The sequence below is a fragment of the Oxyura jamaicensis genome, chromosome 2, assembly GCF_011077185.1.
Source record: "Oxyura jamaicensis isolate SHBP4307 breed ruddy duck chromosome 2, BPBGC_Ojam_1.0, whole genome shotgun sequence".
NCBI classification, from domain to species: domain Eukaryota; kingdom Metazoa; phylum Chordata; class Aves; order Anseriformes; family Anatidae; genus Oxyura; species Oxyura jamaicensis.
Window position 1 is genome coordinate 24,331,381 of NC_048894.1, and position 21,430 is coordinate 24,352,810.

At 36.7% G+C, this 21,430-nt stretch overlaps 1 protein-coding gene across 7 annotated transcripts in view; it reads left to right on the plus strand.

Moving 5' to 3' along the window:
* The window catches only part of AKAP9 (A-kinase anchoring protein 9), a 110,341-nt gene that overhangs the window by 15,786 nt on the left and 73,125 nt on the right, over window positions 1-21,430 (plus strand). For all 7 annotated transcript variants that reach the window (XM_035319223.1, XM_035319218.1, XM_035319220.1 and 4 more), the window contains exons 2-3: window positions 7,232-7,486; window positions 15,594-15,638. In XM_035319223.1, coding sequence (XP_035175114.1) covers window positions 7,232-7,486; window positions 15,594-15,638 — 300 coding nt within the window. The remainder of the gene's footprint in view (window positions 1-7,231; window positions 7,487-15,593; window positions 15,639-21,430) is intronic.

Consider the following 21,430-nt stretch of genomic DNA (forward strand, 5'->3'; position numbering starts at 1 on the left):
TGTGAGAAAATTATATGACTCATGTTGGAGACAAGCAGTGTAACAAAGTAAGCAATAAAACTTTTTTTTCCTCTCATTCTTTTGTAAGAATAAAATGTAACTGAAACATTTGTGTCTACTGTGTTAAAATTTTATTTTAACAGATTTTAACTCTGATCTGGGATTTCTTGGCATGGGCAAACTGGATAATTTTTAAAAAGTCTTAAGGGAGGAGAGTGAATTTTTTTCCTTGCTGAGGGCAGAAAGATTTTCTGTGTGTTAACGATGTGATAATTCCTTCTCTTTCCCCACCTCCCCTACAGACATTGTTTCAAAGGACACTGAGGACCGAGTTTCTCCCTATGCCATTGTTTTTTTCAGGCTGGCTGAAGAAAGCTTCAGAATCCAGCTTTAATAAAAAGCTGGTGTTATACATCAACCTTGTGGAACAAAAGGAGTGTGTTGCTGTCAGTGCGTAGCCTCCTCTGTGGTTCCCTTTCCCTGCCCATTATTACTGACACGTTGAAACTCTGGTCAGAGGCATAGGACATGACGTGCCTTCTGAGAGAGCACCCGACTGCTCATCTGCCTCTCTTAATACGGAGTGAGAGGGGCTCTGCTTCATCTCAGCTCCTAGGGCCTGCGTGCAGCAAAGATGTCCTGTGTGTTTTAGGCTTCTTGCACACGTGACCTGTGCTTTTTAGAGCAGTATGATCAAGCTTTCTATTGCCCTCTTGTTTTGTCAGTGACAGCTTGGCCTGATCCCTTTATTTCCTTTTGGCTCTGGGGAAGTACAGGACCCAAGCAGGTCGGAGGTTTTTTCACCTTCTGTTTCAAGTCAAGGCACTCAGTACAAGAACAATAAAAAGCAATATGAGCAATATAAAAACCAACATGTATGTAGTAGTAGGTTAGTAAAGAGACCACAGGGGTAATTTGTTAGTTAATTCTTTTAATTGGACTTTTTCCATAGCGATCCAGCACTGAAACATGCTTGGTGTACTTGGGTCTCTGTCATTGTAACCTGCCTTGAGAGCATTTTCATACACTTAACTTTCATTGCTTACCCAGAAAAGAACTCAGCAGTAATTAACTTAGCTGCTCCTCGGTCTGTTCCTATTTAGATTCTTGGGACAGAGGAGACCAGACCAGATCAATACCACACTAATTCGGAGGCTTTCCAGCTCATGGAGCCATCTGGAGGGGTTCATTTGAGTTCAGTGCCCTTGATTATTAGCACTGGCAACAGTACTGTCTGACTCCATACCGACTGCTAAAAAGATGGAGAGAATTACTCTACCTGCTGTTCCTCTCACTATTGTGAGTTGTCCTCCATGGTACTTCGGCTATAACTGTAAGCTGTGGTGTTCCTGCTGGCTTTGTGCAGGGTGCTGCAAACGAACAGCTGTCTCTGAAGCTGAAAGACTCAAGCTTATATTTAGGTACAGGCTGTAACACTTTTTTTGTAAATTTTCAGAGTCTTACTGGCATCCTTTAATGCTCGTGAACCACTTAAGTCTCTAAGAAGACATTTTAAGGTCTTGCACTTGTTAGTTGGGTAAATCTGACTGTGAATGCAGCATACAAATGGAAATGAATGGAAATGCCTCATTCCTGGGTGATTATTTTCTTCTTCATTCAGCCTAACTTTTCCCATTTAGTAAATTCAGCATCTGTTGAAAGGAACAAATAAACTAAAGCTTCACTTACCTCAGAAGATTACCAGATTGAAACTTACAAAGAGCATTAATTCTATGCTAACAGTACAATTATCGGAATTCCAGCTATGTGATATAAATGTTTAACATAATTGAGCGAGCAACTTAAAATGATCTTCTTTCTGTAGGTTTTTATCTCAGGAATTGGAAAGAGTTATGATACTCTCCTGCTAGTTGATCAGAGGAATAGAATAAATCAAAGATTTTTTGGGTGACTTTAAATCAACCACTAGAAAGAAGTGTGTTCATCCTCTTCTGTATTTGATTATTTTCCTTTCATCTCACTCCCAGTCATTCTTTTGTTAGTATAGGCACCAGGAACCGGGAGGCTGCAGGCAGTGCTGTAAATATGCCTATCCTTCATGAGTGAGTGCTTTCACGATGCAACCTTCCGTGCTTAGGTCTGTTGCAAATATGACCAAAAATGACAAAGTGCCACTTTCTTCTCTGATGCAGTTTCCAGGTATCCTATTCAACACCTCTTTAGGGGCAGACTGTCATGCCTTTAAACATTTGGTGGCCTAATAGGCAATGAGTTTTAAACAGCGTAGGTGAGGCCCTGCTGCCTACATCTAGTTGTTGCTGTCTCCCAGCAAGAACTTCATCCCTTCTTAGAGCCTCTTGTCTGTTGCCATGAACATTAAAATGGTACTGTGTATTGGAATAGTAAAGTCAGCTCACAGGCGAGAGAGCTCTCTCATGGGTGAGAGATTGCAGTAGGCATTTATTCATTTATCCAGGGGAAGGTGGAATAGATAACTTGAGACTTGAACCAGAGCAGATCTCCAGCTTCTGAATGATAACTAAAATTCAAATTCAGATTGCCATTTCGGGTTTGTCCTTGGCTTGCAAGACACTGAAGTCAAGACTTCATGGATTTATCTGTGCTTCATAATCCCAACCCAGCTGTCTGCTTTTTGACCTTTCTGTGTCATCGTCTTTGTAGCACTAATTGCTTACCTGTGGTGAAGGGAAGTTGCGACCTATTACAAGGGCATATGAACCTTAAATTATTTCTTCACATTTTAAGATGAAACAGATAGCAGTCAGTCATATTCCAAATATTTTCACTTTCTCAGTAATCATTCAGAAGTTTTATCTCGTTAGCATTTGGTGATGAGGATTCCGAGCATCACAACTGGAAAGGCCAGAGCCTTTCAACCAAATGCCCGTTTATGATCTCCACTGGGTCTCACGGTGGGCCTGGCTGTCGTCTTGCACTTGCAGGGAGAGTCATCTTGATTCTGGGACATACAGTGGTTATCATTTGTATGGCGCAGCTTGCTGTAGCGCATGTTACGCATTCAGAGGCAGTGCAGAGCAGATTTTTCAGTGTTCACCCCGTACACAGAATAAATATCACTCAGTCAAATTTGTGGCTCTTTTCTTTTGGCAAGTCCCAGGCAACACCTGCCAAAGAATGCTGTTTTGGTTTTGCCTACCCTCCACACACTTATTTGCAGATTCTGCTCTGCTGTAGAATTTCAGGCTCCTAGATGGAAGGTTTCAGATACGCTCTCTGCTGTTAAGTGCAACGTTTACATCAAAACATCGTGTCTAGGAGTTGTTTGTTGGTTTCAGTTGGCATTTTTCCTTTATATCGTGAGATCGTAGTCTGTAACAACAAATGGTATCAGTGCTATCAAATTCAGTTTTACAAAACAGGATTGTGTGGGGCTTTTTTAGTCACACAGTGACATTAGTCCTAAAATTAGTGTACAAACAGTAGTAGTCATGTCTTTGTAGTTTGCAATTGGCAGTAGCGATTTCAAAGGTCTTTTTCTGCAGTGCTGCCAAGGCGTTTTGGTGGCTTATGTTTAACTTGCTCTCCACCAGGACTCCCAGGTTGTCTTCAGGAGAGCTACGTGCCAGGCCAGTCAGTTCCCAGCCTCTTATTGCCATAATTACAACCCGGGTGCAGGACTTGATGTTTATCTTAAACCTCCTAACAGTTCTTGTTGGCTTTGTCTTTCATCCTGTTGAGGTCTCTTTGGTGGCACTTCCTTCGGGGGTATCTGTCTTTAGTCCAGTTTCCATATCATCCATGAACTTGGTTAAGGTGCATTCAATTTCATCATCCAGAATACCTATAAAGAAAATGAGCAACATAGGACCAAATATTGAGCCTTGGGAAACTCCACTTGTGCCTGGCTGCCAATTTGACTTTGAGCCATTAACTACGACTCTGAGCTATAAACAAGATTCAGAAGTTCCTGTCTTCTTAGACCGACTGAGTGATCTAAAGGTGGTGTGCTCCAGCACGATACATTTATCTGGATACCAGCCTGAGAACTTCTGACTAAGGGCAAATCCCGTTCTGTGAGTTTATCACATTCAGCTGAAGTTTAAGCAATATCTCGAACATCTTTCAAAATGATAGTAGATATGCAAGGCCATGATATAGCTTCCTACTCATGCTTTCACTGTGTAGTGTAAAAGGGAAAAAATAAAAATTACTTGCCCGTAGCAGCTTTTTTGAGGTGCTTTTTTGTTTCCAGTCTGTAAGTTCGTAGCTCATCCTTCTATACTTCTTTACAAATAATTTTGTTTTTTAAATAGAGGTTCTGTACTTAAGTCTTGTGGCAGGGGAACAGACCCTGCTCCTTCCGTTAAAGGTGTGTTATCAGCACTGAATTTGAGACAGGTGTTTGGTGTTGGTAAATTACAATTCAAAGCCGTAATGGCTGTGTGCAGGTACATGAGGTATATCCATATAACAATACTTGTACAGGATGTGCTATCTATAAACTTATATATTTAGGAATTTTAAGTTGTTTTTTAAACAGTAAGTACAGCAAATATTATTTACCTTTCTTCATAGCAGCCTTCTTCAGAGGCAGTGTGCAATTTCAGTGCTTGTTAACCACAGTAGCTCTGCAAATGAGATGATCTGGTGCATGGTATGAGAACGTTAAGGAGTCACAAGCAATCTTAAGGCAGCAACCAGTTGTAAATGAGGCTTGACGTGTTTCGGTTTTAAAGATTTCTATCTAAAAAGTTACATTTATAAAACAAAAATAGCTACGTTTTTAATTTCATGGATTTTATTCAGTATTTTCTTGTGCTGATATATTGGAAGTGATTGTATGTTGCTGCTTTTGTTCCGATGTTTATATATATATATATATATATATATATATATATATATATGTTTAATGTTTAAGGAGACATTAAATTTTGCAAACTGTTTGAGGCAAATTTTATTCTAACATGCATTTCTCCACTCAAAGCAGTTCAGTCAGACCATATTCAAGATCAATCAAGTACAGCACATCCCAGCAGTGTAGATTTCTGGCATAATTGGCAAGGGTCAGCGTGTGCTGAAAATAGTTATTTTACTGCTATAGTTAAAACAACAGCATTGTTTAGTTAGTTATAATAGTTGACATGGTTTATACAAGTAATCCCCACCACTCTGCAGGTTAGTGCCCTTCTTTCCCAAGAGCATTTAGTTCCTAGCAGCAGTTGATTCTCCTCTACTTTTCTGCCCGTTGGAGGATATCAGCATTTAAAAGCTGAAGTAATGGTGTACCCCAGCTGAGATATTCAAAGTCAGTAAGGGGAGATGTGGAGTAATTCAGTTGTCCTTGAGGTACACATCCAATTCCGTGGACAAATAAAGACTGTAAGGCTGCTTTAAAAAAGCCACCCTGAAACCTTCTGTGATGGGAAGTGAATCAAGCTGAGAAAGAGAGTCCTTGACTAGTGGCACTACTTGTCTTTTATTATTTATTTATAAACAAATAAAAACAATTGGCCAGATTAAAGTCAGATGCTGTTTTATTTCTGTGTGGTATTTGGGCAACCCTTTTGGGGTTATAAATTGAAAACTTTTTTGAGATAAATTTAGTCTTTAAGAGAACATAGTAATGTTGTAAGAAGGTAGATCTGTAACTTTCACAAGTCCTATTTCTGAGAAGCTAAATATGCATTTTTTTCTTGAACTTTGAAGTCAAGGGGAGACTATCCCTTCGTTTTCTGTTTAGAATTTGTGAAGTTTCTAAAGTTTAATAGGTTTCTGTGGAATAGTAAAAGGTATGGATGTTAAAAATAAATAAAAAAACTCATGAAGTTGAACTAATTAGAGAGGAAGTAAGTATTAAATACGTAGGTGAGCATATTTGGCTCAGCAAATCTTCAGGTCCTCTGTAAACAGAGCAGGAGCCATATGCTGAGCTGTCAGTTGTCCTAAGGCTGGAGAGGAGGCTGAAGAAACCCACGAAGTAAGCAAGTAAAAGCATAAACTAGCCAGAAGCCAGACCTGATCTGCAAGCGACCCGTTTATTTTGATTATGGCCTCCCAGCTCTCCTGAGGCCAAATGGGAGCTCCAGAGCAGTGCAAGCTGGCACAGTAGCAGAGCGGTGTCTGGGGAAGGCGCTCCTTGTGTCCAGCTTGATCCAGGCAGTGCTGAAGAGGTTGAATGGAAACCTGGGTTTCTCGAGTGGTGAATATCATGAACAATCATCTTTACTATAGATTCTTCTTTAAATTACAGCAGATTTGTCAAAATACACTATAGTTGGGTATTAGTTGATGTAAAAAGTAGTTTAAGCTTTAAGGTCTTTCTTTGCATGCTCTGTATGTACTGTGGAGCTACATTTACAAAACATACTCTAGCACTAAATAATCGTTGGACTTTTTATTTGGAAAATACTTGTGTCTGTTACCAGGTTTTATTGGTAGAATCTATTTAATTTTGAATTTTAATTGGTAAAACCTGCTATGCTTGTTTTTCTTATTTGAACAGAAACTCTGTTCTTAAGAAAAAAATATTTTAAATGGATTTTCTTGTGTAAACCACTATGAAGTGATTAAAAGAAATAAGCTCTTCAAAAGGCAGTGTCTTACAGTATTTGTATAGCTTATATTGTAATTGGTTTTTCAACCGTGTGTCTGGCTCACCTGTGACTTTTTGTTCATCAGCATGTTTTGCTACAAGGTAGTGTACCTTGTAATTTGCTCCCTGTCTGTTTTCAGACTATTCCCTTATTATGTATTTTGCTATTTCTTTGTGATGTTTTCAGTACTTTGAGGTGCTTTTTTAAGTTCTAATATAAAATTAAAAAGAAAAAAAAAAAAAAGAAAAAAAAACTATTTGATACCTGGTGGAAGAAAGGTTTGCTTTTATCTGTTTCTGGTCTAAAAATCAGAAGTAATTTCTATAAATTTTGAGATATTTGCTACTTTGCTATAATTATTATAGTAATTTCATCACATTGGTACCTTTACCTTTGGATGTTTTGATTTCTAGGTTTCTGTCTGTGAAACAGTAACTGGCTGATATGAATCCTAAAAGGAATAGAGTAATAGATAGATTGCTTTAAGAAATTGAAAAGAAAAAACTTCAAATAAATAAAACTGTGAACAAAAATTAATCTGAATGTAGCTTGAGATACGCAGCATTAACTTCAAACATTTTGTTAGTGATTAGTTTGAAGCTTTATGTAGAGCAGTTGGTGAGCCTTTATAGGGGATATCATTAGTAATAAAGTGGAAAACTTTCACCTTTAACAAGATTTTGTCTTCTGTACAGCTTGCCCAATTTAGGCAGCGGAAAGCACAAACTGATGGTCAGAATGCATCCAAGAAGCAGAAAAAGAAAAGGAAAACAGCAAGCATCAAAGATGAAGAATCAATACAAGATGGGATTGATATTGATCGATCTCGAGGTGATGAAACATCCACATGCAGCAGCCGAAGGGGAGCAGCTGCAACTGCAGAGTTTGCTGTTACGAGGACTTTGCATAGTGGAGAAATTATCACACACAGCCAGACTTACACCACTGAGGTACGTTTGTCTCAGGTTGTAAACTGTGAATTAAAATTTGGGCTTAAAATAATCTATTAAATTTGAGAATAGAAATAAAGGAGTTATAGGAGGCTGTAGATATTATTTCCTTGCCTCTGCTTTCTGTCCTTAATGTCCAGAGAAGGTGTTTTCTGATTGCCTGCTGTCATCATGTTTTGTATGGTACTCAATGTCCCGTAGATTACAGAAAGTTTGTTGTTACTGCTGTACTCACTAAATGGACAAAAATGTTTTTATATTATTGCTTCATTTTATGCATTTTATTTTATTAAAAGTTTTCAAATTGCTGTGGATTTTTGATCGCTGCAGCCATGGCTACAGCAAAATGCAAAGCTAATCATCTTTCTTGTATTCATAATGTAATTTGAGGCTTTCTGGTTAATGAGGAGGACAAATGAATTTAGAAAACACTACTGAGAGCTGGATGGCTTCAGACACTAATAAACAGATACTCTACTTTTACTGCTTGATGAAATATAATCCTGCTTGCTAGTGGTTTAAAGTACATGCTCTGGGAAGGTAGTAAGATGCCCTGTGCAATATAACATTGGCAGCCCGGGTCAGTTCTGAATGAACATGAATTCATATAACATAATATGTTGTTCCTGATAAGTATCTAGGGCCAAGAGATGCTGATGCTATTTACAAAATACGTTATTGCATTCTTGAAAGCAGTGACTCTAAAAGGATGTGTCACTTTGAAATCAGCTCAGTTCAGATCCCCAGTTCTCTACATGTGAATGCAGTCTTTTCTGAGAGAGGTAGTACAGATGGGTAGCTCTGCGTTTTGATTCATCAACCCTGTGCTAGGTTGGACCATTTGTAACTATTTGGGCTCCATTATCTCCTTTCTGGTAGCCAAGAAGTAATAGACACTTTTAAAAAATTTATTGCATTCACCAATTAAAAAAAAAAAAAAAAAAAAAGAGGGAAAAGGAAAAGGTTACCATAGGGGAGGGAGCAGTAGACTAAACCACATGTGAATAAAAACTTGTGAAGTAATTGATGAATTTATTTTATGATTTTAAGCCTACAGGATAGCAGTACACTAGATATATTGAACTTTATAGATACCTGCCTTTTAAAATGAAGGCTGTCATTCTTAGAAAGTTCATGTCAGGGCTTCAGAACTATCTGTAGTAATTCAGTGAAATTGTCTGTTCAATTCGTGGCTTTTCCTTGAGGAGGTAATAAAATTTTAAAAGAGCATTTATTACCAGAATGACTGTTTGCATTGGTAAAGGTGAGACTTCTTTGGCTTTTAAGAAAAAGAGAAAGGCGTATGTACTCTGTGAGGATGGAAGAAATGAAATGTGGCAGCTTATCTACAGCTAAGGGGAGAGGACTGTGAGAGCAGAGAGCTATCGAGAGGGAAACACTTCAACAGTTGTTTTGCCAGTATTACAGTCTACATACATATGAGAACTGTCTGAAGAAAACTTCTTAACCAAATATACTTTGAAGTACCTCATGATTACCAGTAGCGTCTGGGAACATGCATACACACCCTCAGTCATCATACATATTTCTACTGCAGCTGGAGAAATGGGGTAAAGTACAAAATCATAGAATAGTTTAGGTTCCAAGGGACCTACGTGGTCATATAGTCCAATTCTATGCTCAAAGCAGCTCTAATTAGATCAGGTTGCTGCTAGTAGCCTATGTTGGCTTCTGAATATTAACAGTACGTGATGGTTATGGTTTCACATTTGAAGAAATATGCTGCAGTTGCAAAAGATTACACACATACACATGTTCTTAAGATCGGGCATTATTTTTCTGACGTCTGGCTTATTTTGGCTTGAATGAAAAAAGCCCAGATCAACTTCTTTAAGGTTAAAATAGCTAAATGTGAAGATGCTTAGCTTGGTTTGTTTTGTTTTATAAAAGTAGCTTTAAAAGAATAAGCATGGTGATTACTTTTCACTTGTAGCTTGTCTGTGCTGAATTGCTCATGACTTACTTATTTCTGAAACAGTATTCACTTCTAGTAAAATAAGTTGCTCCCAACTGGGTGAACTTTTTTCTTTGCTACATGTTGTTTATGGCCTGCTTATACATTTAGATAAGTAATTGTTATTTTGGAATTGAAAAATAATTGCTGAAGTCTCTATTTGTGAAGTATTAATAGAAGAGGAAAAAATCTGAAATAGCCTTAGTGAATCTGATAATTTACTGTTTTTAGTCTTGTAAGTGCAATGCTTTGGACAGTGAGCTTGTATTACAGTAATTGGATTAGAGCTTGCTTAGTTGAAATGGCAGCCAATGTAACAGGCAGTTTCAGGCTAATCCCTGCAGTGGAGAATTAAAGACAGCTTCTTTGAGCTGTTTGCTTTTTCACCCAATGTTAAATCTTTATAGGCTGCTTTGTCACGAGAGTAAGGCAAGATTACTGGAGGCATTATGCAGGATTACTTTCTAGGTAAATTTCAATTCAATGTATTTACTTCACCTTTTACTATAATTCATATTTGGAATTGTTTTTCTGTGCCACAAAATAGACTCAGAACATCTGACCACACTGTTTTTCTGTCTAAAAGTCATGACTGGGCTCTGTTCTGGTAGTTATATGGAAATAAGCTTATCTTCTTGCAACTTTTCTTCTATGGATTTTTAGTTTCCCCAGTGGAATTAGCATGCCCGAATATAAATCACCAAGAGTTCTCTTACTTGGTATCCATAATGGGAAGTGAAATAGAGGTACTCCTATTGGAGCTTATTCCTCATCCGAAGTTAGATGACTCTTTTTCACAGAGGGCAAAAGTCTGTTTAGAGAATAAAAGTTATTTTTTGCAGTCATCTCTTTCCTCAACTAAGTCTTTTCCTTATTTTGTTTTTTTTTTTTTTTTTTTTTTCCCTCTCACTTAAGTGTCAGTTCTTCCATCTGCCTGCAATCCCTCAAACTACAGGAACTAATTAAAGAACTCTGGGGCAAAACTCTTTTTGTTCTATCCTCCTTGTCCGTTCCTTTTTACCATCTATCTTAATTTACCTGTAATTTCTGTAAGATTTTCCGTCCTATGTCTGAGGAATATTTTATTTGCAGGATTTGTTGGAGAAATCCCAGTTGGTACTTCTCGATTAAGTCTCTGGGTCTGAACTTGCAGCACGTTAAATGCTTTTATGTTGAGTTTCTAGTTGCCTTTATTTTTTTTTTGTCTTTATTCTGTTGCAAGAATCTTGTGGTCTTGGGATTTATAGTGTCCTTTTATATATAGAAATAAAGATAATAAAATAAGAAAATAAAGAGACAATTCAGGAAATAAATGGGATCAGTGAAACTCTTGGTTTTAGGATTACTTATTTTTGCAATTAAAATGGAAAAAAAAGACAAGCCAGTTCCAGAGTAAATAATTGATGGGATCAACTTCTTTAAATGATGTAGCAGACCAGACTGATTTGCAAGAACATACCAGTGCCAGGAGAGCAAAAGAAATTAACCTGTGGCACAGTAAAATTGTCCTTGAGTCACCTGAGTAGTAAAAGCTATTAAACAAAGCTTCTTAAAAACGAAAAGTTCAAAGTTCTGTGATGAAGAATACCTGCTAATTGATTACAGTTGGATTAGTAACTCGTATTTTGTTTTTCACAGGACAAATCTGTTGGGTAGTGGTTCTAGAATAGTTTAACTGTTTATTCAAGTAGCTGATAAAGGCTAGAGCTCCAGGTTCATTGTTTTGTTTCCATAACTTACTCCAATTGTTAGTTAGTCCCTCAGCTTTGACAGGCAAGGAACAGAGTAAGTAGATGGTGTTTGGGATTCTGGAGGAGAAGTAAGGATGAAAAGTGACAGTACTAAGGAAACGTAGGCAGTATGGAGGAACAGAGAGCACCTCAATGGGAAAAGGTGTAGCTGCTGAAGGTAGTTAAGGCACTCCTTTGTTAGAAGTGTGAAAGCAAAAATCAGCCAAAGGCTTTGACTGGGGAAGAGGTATTCTGGGTTGTGCAATAAGATGGAGGACTGCAAGGAAGGAAAGGGAAGGAGGAATAAAGAAAATTAAAGAAAATGTAATGATTTGAAGATGGAAAATGAAGATCCATATGCTAAACTAATGTTTGGAAATAATCTGTTCAATGTTAAAGTGTGCACCATGAGAGGAAATACTAGATTCTCAGCAGTGTATAGTTATGACAAGGATCAAGGACTGCCAGGATATCTTGCCTATTTTTTTTTTTTGGTGCATACAACAAACTGTAAATGATGATATATAATTCAGTTTACCAACACTGAAATTATCCATATTGAAGAACAGTCTTTGAGGATATAAAGAGTATTTTGTTTTTTAGCTTGAAAATTTATAAAGCCAAGTTCTACATTACCAAAGAGAAGAAACCTCCTTAAATGCTGAGGTTACCTCTAGGTTGGTGGTGATTTCTGATACAGGAAATTGAGACACTGAGAGGTGGGGTACCTCACTGCAGGTCATACTCAGATTTGGCAGTGGTTTATCTCCATTAAGATGTATTCTATTTAAATCTGATTGTAGTCAGTTGGTTTGGGGCATTAATTGCCAGGGAATGCATTCCTTTAAATTCAATGATTTTAGGAATAGAAACAAAGAAAGGTATGACTAGGCGGTATATAAGAATAGCACTTCATATTGAGATTTCTCTACAAATATCAAGAGTCCATTAAGTTTAGGATGACCTAAAGAGAGGGTTTGATTGACTTTTCAGCTTACGTTCTTTTTGCCTCTCTTCCTAGTCGTGGTCCTGTTAATCAGTCTTAGTCAAGTCACGATCATCTGTGTATCTCTAATGACCCATGGAAAGGTGATATGAGAGATGGACTGCAGATCGCATGCAAGTTGACAATGTGTGTGTCATTCTTGACCTAGCGATACTCAGAGGATGGTTTTCAATGTCTGTCATTTTCAGTATGAAGGGATTTTTATTAATGTTTTTCCATATTTGGAAGTATAACAAAAAACTGCTTTTAAAACAATGTCTCTGTAAATGCTTAGAGTTTTATGAGTTTATTTATCCACAGCTCTCAGTGCCTGGTGGTTCTGATGGGATATAATAAGCAGGTTCATGTATTGTTTCTGAGAATTTATTAAGTTCTGTGGAATTATTGGTGGGAAGGAAGGAAGTGTAGAGAGAAAATTGCTTTATACACTCTATACCTTAGTCAGACCAACTAGATGAGATAGGAAGTCTGGCACAGTCCTCAGAGTAAACTAAGAGGAATAAGAATTTGGGAACACTGTTCAAAATATTTTAGCATTGAGTAAAGAATATGCAAAAAAATGCTGAAAAAGACGGCCTTAATTGTTGATCAACTCTAAATGTAGCTTATTTTTTTTACGGAGATAGTCTTCTGAGACAGAAATAAATGAAACACAACTGTTGTGAATTATTACTTGAATACCTAGAAGCCATTTAAGTACTTAGGAATTATTCATGTTCTTGTTTCAGTGCTTTGAAATCTTAGAACAAGGCATCCAAGTGCAAGGTCCTGTACCTGGGACAGGGCAATCCCAAGCACAAATACAGGATCTAAAGAAGTGGGATCTAAAGAAGTGTGGCCAGTAGGTCAAGAGAGGTGATTCTACCCCTCTGCTCTGCTCTTGTGAGACCCCACGTGGAGCATTGCATTCAGCTCTGGGGCCCCCAGCACAAGAAGGACATGGAGCTGTTGGAGTGAGTGACAGGACAAGGGGCTTAAAAGTAAAAGAGGGGAGATTTAGGTTAGACATTTGAAAGAAATTCTTTACTAGGGGAGGGGTAAACCTGGCATTGGCACAGGTTGCCCAGTGAAGCTCTGGATGCCCCATCCCAGGAGGTGTTCAAGGCCAGACTGGATGGGGCTTTGGGCAACCTGGTCTGGTGGGAGGTGTCCCTGTCCATGGCGGGGGATTGGAACTGGGTGATCTATAACATCCCTTCCAACCCAAACCATTGTATGATTCTATGATAAACAGGGTTGTCATATTTAATAATGCATTCTTTTTAGCAATAGCTGAATGATCAATATACATTCTCATTTGAGGAAAAAAAAAAAATGTTAGACTATGTAGAGTTAACTCAATGGAAATTTAAAGTATGCAATTGAGTTTGAATTATTTTGGGGAGAGCAATAGTAGTTAGGCGTGATCCTCAGTTATCACTACTGGAAACTGTTAGCTCAACCATATACTTTTGTATGTAACAGCAACCTTACATAGGGAGAGCAAAGGAGAGATTAAGTAGTAGTTCCACTGGCAAATTTTTGTCTTCATATGGAAATTGTTGCTTTTCTTCCCACATGACTAAGGCCATATTTAATTAATAATGCTCCTATAAATTTATCCTGCTCTGTAAAAACTGGAAGCTACATTATTATAGACTGTCAGAAGCCTATAAATCAGAAAATGCAGCAAAATTTTGATTGCTACTTTCCTGTTAATTGTAATTTTCTTGCAAACTGACAAAGCTAAAATAAACTTTTCTCTTCTGCCCACTAATTAATCCATGTTCAAAAATGAATCTAGAATTTTGTAGTTATGTTTGTATAGCAGTTTACAATGAGGTCATTTTAGAAAGTCATTAATTTTGATAGAATTTTGTTCCATGGATAGTCTTGGTTTTCTCCCTTTAGTACTCATCCATTGCAATTGGGAGTACTGCATACCCGTTCTTTAAAAGAAAAAAACAAAAAACTTTTATTATCATCCATGAAAGTTTTCAAAGGAACATACTCACTTCTCTTTTTTGTGACCAATTTAGTACTTGAGTTCTTTTCAGAGTCCTGTAATAATGTTAGACAGCCAGTACCAAAGAACATATCTTCTGAACAATGCTTAACAAACAACATATGGAAACAAGAAAATGGACATCCTGTTTTTTGTAGGCAGATTACCTCCTTTTTTTTTGTATTATCTTGCAGTAAGTTCCTCTGAATAACGTTCACAGATGAAAGTATTTCTGATTCTCTGAAAAGTACTTAGGTCTTGTGTCTTATCATTAAGGTACTAGCTGCATGGATGATAGAGATAGTTGGCTATAAAGGGCCTTTGTAATGTCTCTTCAGTGTATTTTAACCATCAACTATGTTATCAGTGAAGAAAATATTAAATAAAAATAAAAAATATCTTGCCAGAAGAGTTTAGCTGTTTGTACCAAGAGAATACTGTGTGGCATAAGTGGTAGAATAAGTGCAAATTAACAACCTGAAGTCATAGTGAAACAGACCCCTATTTCAAATCTCACAAATCAATGGCAGAACTGATGAATAGCTTCATTGGCATTGTCCTATCAAAAGATGTGTATATATGATTTTTTTTGAATTATTTCCTTTTAAACTGGACCCGTGTGGTTCAGACAGATGAGCTACGTAAAATCTAATTACTTCTGTTGACCAAAGAATAATTGAAGCATAGAGGGTGGATGGCTTAATAATGGAAGGAGCTGGATTTTTAATTATGGTTGATGAGGTCTTGGGAGAGAGCATAGTTGCTTGGAGGGCAAGATGAGTGCCTCTAAAATGTTGACTACTTGTAATTGATTGTGACAGCAAAAGAATAACGCGAAAGTCTTACAGTGGCAGAGGCTGATGTGTGAGCTCATAGGATTTAAGTGTTTTTAATTGATTTTTAGCAGAGTGTGGATTAACCCCTTAGTACAAAAGGCATATCCATTGAACTTGAGTTCATTTGACCATCTTTCTGTAGTGACTTTCAAATAAATTTTTTGGCAAAAATACTTGGTATTAACAGACAGAAAACAAATCTTGATTGTTTTGAAGATTGAAGCAAATGATTTTAAAATATTATTTATGCTATTAGATAACGCACAACTAAAATGTGATGAAGAACTACATGGTTCCCACTAAAAAGTATAGGATGATATGACCACATACTTGTTATCTGCCTTAGGAAAATAAATAACAATGTCATTTTTTTCTGATTTTAAGCAAAGTATTTGTTTTTATTTAATGTTGGGATTTCAAGGAAGTGAAGGTAGCCTTTGCTGTATATATTCTAATCACACTGATGGATACCTGATATATTTTTAATACCATCTACATTCTCAGAGAGAGATGGCATGTCTTGTTTAATATTTTTTAGAATTCCATCATTGTAAATATTTTAATATTTTGTTTTAGCCGGAAAGTGAAATTTCCACTACTGTAGAAGATTACAGTTCTGAGGTAAGACTGAAGAAACACTTCCTTTTTAACTTTTCTTTTAACTTTTTCTTTTACACGTTTATTGAAATGCTGTGCACTGTTTTCCAAAAAGAGGAAGAAGGAAATAACATGTGATGTTATAGACAAAGCTGTTGCATGTCATTACTGGTATGATTCATGTACCATTAAAGCAAGCGTTGTGTCAACTACATAATGGGATGGCTGCTGTAATTGATAATATGATAGATTTATGAAATGTTGTAACAATGTCACCATTCTGGTCATAGTAATGATTTGTGTTATTATTGGAGTTACGGTTGTGCATAATTCCTACTCATTTTCTTTTGAAAATTATTTAATGAGTTGATTATGTTTTAATGAGTTCCAAAGTAGCTGTTGCTCAGAGACTGGCTGGTCATCACTCTGCTGCTGATAGGTGGTGAGTGATTGCCTTTGCATCACTTGGTTGATGTGTGTTTGTTTGTTTTTTCCTATACTTACCGAACTATTCTTATCTCAACCCATGATTTTTTCTTGCTTTTGCCTTTCTGATCCTACCCCATCCTGCTGGTGAGGGAGTGAGCAAGCAACTGCGTTGGGCCTTAACTGCTGGACAGAGTTGCCCACCACGCATTGGCATCCGCTACTCATAGCTGTCACTTAAGGGGGAAGTAGGCTATATGGAAATTTGGTCTTGACAAATGAAACAGTTAACTATGTTCATAATGAGTGAACTACCTCATGTTTAGCTGAGGGACAAGAACGTGGGTGCACAAAATAGCCATGGAGTATCTGATTGTTGTAAAAATTGTTTGTAGTTTAAAAAATAAGTTCTTCATGTTTCAAATGGTAGCTGTTTCGGTTTGCAGCTCTCAGTGCTAAGCACTTTTGTAAAACACACCGCGGAATCTTAGGCTTGGCTAAATATGAGAGGATCAAGTAATCACACATGCCTCCATTGCTGAAGTAAATTTGGTTTAGAATATTTACTGTGCCTCATTTGATTCGGCCTTTCTCAGAGGAGGCTACCACACCTTACAATAACTATTTGTTCCATACTAGTATTATAAACAGTTACTGTGAGCCCTAAGGGAATATGCACACCAGACAATGTGTTCCTGACCTGGCACACTGTATGGTCTAAAAGTAAAATCATTGCCACAATGAACAGTCTAGGCATGCCCTGAAAACTGGGAGGACCTCTGTTTCTCCTTCTCAGCTTTGCGGCTTTGTCTTCATTACTCCTTCTCCCAGTCTGTTCTTTTGACCAACTCTTGCATGTTTTCTGTTCCTCAGCTTTTTCATAAAGAGTTTCTTACCTTCTCTGTAACAGTTTCTATTAATCTTTTCCCTGTCCTTCCCCATTTTCCACTTGCTTGGTTTCTTAGCTCATTCCTATAGCCGCTTTCTGGTCTTCCTTTTCCTTTGTTAGTCATTCCTAAGCCCAGATTCTTTTTCCAGCCTTTCCAACTTCATCTAAGCTTTTTTTTTTTTTTTTTTTTAATGCTTTTCCTTCTCTCTCCCTTGAAAAAATATTCTTTATTTCCTCCTCTTATGTCTGTGTCTTCGCAATGTTCAGCTCAAGTTGTCCTAGATGAAAGCAGTACTGTTTCTTTCCAGCCTGTCATCAAATCCCAGTCACAGTTTCCCCCACAGATTTTGTCTTTGTCTTTTTAGTTGGAGTCCTTTTACTGTCCCTCTCTTCCCCAGTTTGAATCTTTCTTTCCCATTTCTTCTTTCTGTCCTTGTTTATAAGCACCCTCACTTTCTTCTGGTGTGTTAGGAGAAGGCACTTGGGAGTACAGTGAAAACATTCCCTCACTTTCATTATTGGTTACTTTCATATACAGAATATTGAACCAAATGGACCCTTGGTCTGATCAATTGCAATCATTCTTATGCTATGTTTGTTGTAATGCAAATTTTAGATAGATAGATAGATAGATAGATAGATAGATAGATAGATAGATGTCAGGCACCTCTAGAATTGGAGATTCCAGGCCAGCAGCTCCAAAGTGCTGTAAATGAAAGAGAGAAAAAAAAATGGAGAGGGATAGGTGCAAAGGTACAAACTCTACGTGGGGAAAAAGTCAGATTAAAGATGTAATATTTCTCACAGATAAAATATGCATTATTTTTGCATATTTTCCAATGAATGAAAGAAAGAACAAAAAGAACCTGAGTTTATATTATATATGGAAAGAAGATAGGGCAGCATGTGCATACTGTTTGCCATTAAGAGTGAAATAACTTTACTGTTGAACAACTGCTGTGACCTTACTACAGCTTTTTAGAATATATGCATCACCATGGTATGTGATTACTGTAAAATGGAATATGCAATATGTGCAGAATGAACCTTTGAAAAAAGTTGACAATGGCCTTGATGTTCATATATCTTTACACGTGAGGTATTTTATATATATATATATACATATATATAATGGAATATGACTAAGAAAATTTTACTGCTTCTGAGGTTGTAGAAGCAGTGTTGGAAATTGATGACAAAAGCTCAAGCAAACATATTTTTGCAGAAGGAAACAGAAAAGATATGGCATAATGCCTTATGATAATTGCAGATATGTTTTGGCATGTGGATATGTTTTTAGTGTTTTATTAGTAGTATTAGTTGACTTATCACATCTAAACACTTTAATATGACATAGTTTTTACCCAGCTTCATTCTTCAAAGGTTGCCATAGGTGCCTACAGAGTATGTTGGATCAAATTCTTAGATACTAAAGACAATAGAATTACAACCAGGCTGCATTCTGAATGTGCCTTTAAAAACAAACAAACAAAGAAAATTTCCTGCAAAACGCTTTTCCAGGCACTTCTTATTCTCATGCCTCCAAAACAACTTTTTTTCCTCTGTGAGACTTCTTTTCTAAAACAGAAGTAGGCAACACAAAGCTTGTGAGTAGTGAAGTAGTACTGGGTCTGGTGAAGAACAAATTGTAGTGGTGAGAGTTGCTACCTTAATAAGCTGTTTTTAATTTAATCTAATGCAATTGGTTAGTATCTGCAATGAGGAAATGGCAAATTTAAAAATACCTATACTTAGGAATTTTCAGTGTGTTTCTTAACAGCTTTTATATTACTTCTTTTATGACAAGTTTTGTTTACATTCATGACCACCCTTTAAATAAAGCAATCAGAACCCTTTACAGGTGATAAACATGAGAATAAGTTAAATTTTATATATATAACAGCATAATCATGAAGTTGTGTCAAATCGTGAGCTTAGTTTTGTTTCAGATACATGACCTCCTTTTTGGAATTCTAAGAAACCACACATTTGTACAAATATATGGCTGTTCATCCATCTTTATCCTATTTTTTTAGCACATCTATATTCTCTTTAGTGGTTTTTGTCAGAAATTACGTTGAACTGTCATGCTTCAAAGTGAAATAGGTTTTAAATCACGTACTTTTTAATTACTTTTTTTATAGTTGGTAAAATAAGCCATATGTTTTTAATTCATCGGCCCCTTTTCTTGGGGTTTTGGATAAAATTCAGTGATAAGTATTTCATTCTTTGATAGACTAACTAGACACGGAGTTATAAGGAGTTTTCTAATAAAAATTAAAGGAATCAATAAATATTTATATCAGTATTCTTGTCTTATAAGATTATTTTTGTAAAACATCTTAAACTGTAGTATTTTTAAAGGCTGTCAATTGTTATTCTTCAGAATTTATTGGACTTAGTTATACTATATGATTGTAATTATTTTCATCAGCAACTGAAAATGGTTTTCATTTAAGGAGTTAAAAAAAATTGATTTTCCCAATTTATCCTAATTGCTAATTTTAGATAAGTTCCATATAGTCAATTGTGACATAACTAGAAAACTGAGGAAAGGCTAAATGTTCCTAAAAGCACAGTCAAGCAGTGTTGAAAGCCAAAGTTTTAACTTTTATAAATTAATTGGGTGTCCAAAATGCATAAGAAAAGGCTAAAACTATGAGGAAAATAATCTGTTCCAGACACTTCTGTATGTTTCTACTACCAAATCAAAGCACTTTTTAAACCATAATTCTGCTTACCAGCCTATAATAGGTTATATTGTTTTCCTGTGTTAGAGTATTTCCTGTGTTAGAGTATTTTTACATTTATCAATGGCTGAACAGTAAGCATTGATTCATGCTGAGCACGAGTTTGCAATATATAAAGAGAAGTCTCTGTAGTACCGACATTAATGTTAGCAGTAACAATATGTTATGGGTAACTGCTCAGTATTTCTGAGGTACAGTTTCAACTATTCCAAGGTCTAAGTAGCACTCGGGGGAGAGGGTGATGAACCTGTAGTAAAATGCAGTGTTTTCATAAATTTAATCCTGACCTCTGGTGGCAGTTGTCATAAATTGCTGCCTTATTTAGTGGTGAAAGTTGGTTTTCTCTTGTATTTTTGGGGAAGAAGCTTGTCTTCACTTGTCTAAGCATATGTATTACTGATGTGGTATAAATTATACCTTTGTTTTTAGCCAATAGATTACAAATTGTATTTTATATATTTTATAATAGTAAATATTATGTGAATTATTTTGAAAATACAAGCAGGGAAGAAAACTCAGAGAGTTAGAGTGTACTTTGAAGGACTTCCATAACCTTCACTGGTTTCTTGTCTTATGTTCACATAACAGTTGCTTCTGAGTAGCTAATGTGTTGTAAAATGACATTTTTTCTTGCTTTATGGTTACTTGTTTATGCAATTATATTCAGAGTGTTTGTTACTCCTTGCTCCCATTATCTTCCGTTATCTTATCTTACATACTTTGATTGCTTCTTTAAATGTTTAATTGTATGCTGGGCTATATCACACATCATAAAACATCAAGGCATAAGGCAATTTCAGTGTTAAAGGTAAATTGCAAAGCTTTAAAAGAAGAAATAATAATATTCTACATCAATAGTATGGGCCTGCAGAAGAGCTCTGTACAGGTAAACCACTGGGACCAGGAGACACCACACGAGTCCAATAGGCCTCATGTAGGTGTCTTTAACCTTGGTATCTGGACTACAGTCTGCAGATGAGCAAAAAATTAATTTTGAAATGAGATCTTTTGAAACTAATATCCAGCCACAACAACCAATCTGCTCTGATGCAGCAGGATTTCTGTCCTGCCTCACATTGCCAGGTTGTTCACATGGCTGCTGTCAGGAGAGCATTCTGGCATGGTGATTTTCTGATGGATTACAATGCAGATTGTTGTTGTGTTTCAACTTGCACTTTGCAAGAAGGCATAAGACATTTGAAAGGAGATGGTATGGGATGAGAAACAGAATGGACTGAGGTGTTAGTATGGTTCACTTCTGTGATATCTAAGAGCTAGGCTTCTGTTTAATGAAGGGGGATTTCCAAAGTCCCAGACAGTTGTTTGGAATGTGTATGCCAAAATCCATTTTATAAGATCTTTTTGTAGAAGTCTCAGCTGCTAAAGAGTCTGGAACATCTAAAGAGGTGAGGCTTTTATGTCTGTCCTAGCAGCTCTTGTTATAAAGCATCAAAGAGTCACTGATTGTTCCTCACTGAAAGGATCCATAGGAAGAGAAGGGTGCCCTGTGTGGCAGTTTACAAGAATCATACACTACATCTTTAGCAATTAAGCCTAAATAAAGTAACAGTTAAACAGAAGGAAAATCATTATTTCATAATAGCTTCTATTAAACTAGTAGGGTTATTAATCTGGGACATGAGCCAGAGTCCAAATAAAGACACTGGTGCTAGGCCCTGTATAGACACTTGTATGGCTGAATGCAGAGCAAACATCTGGTGACACACAAATGGTGTGCAGTGCCTCTGTGA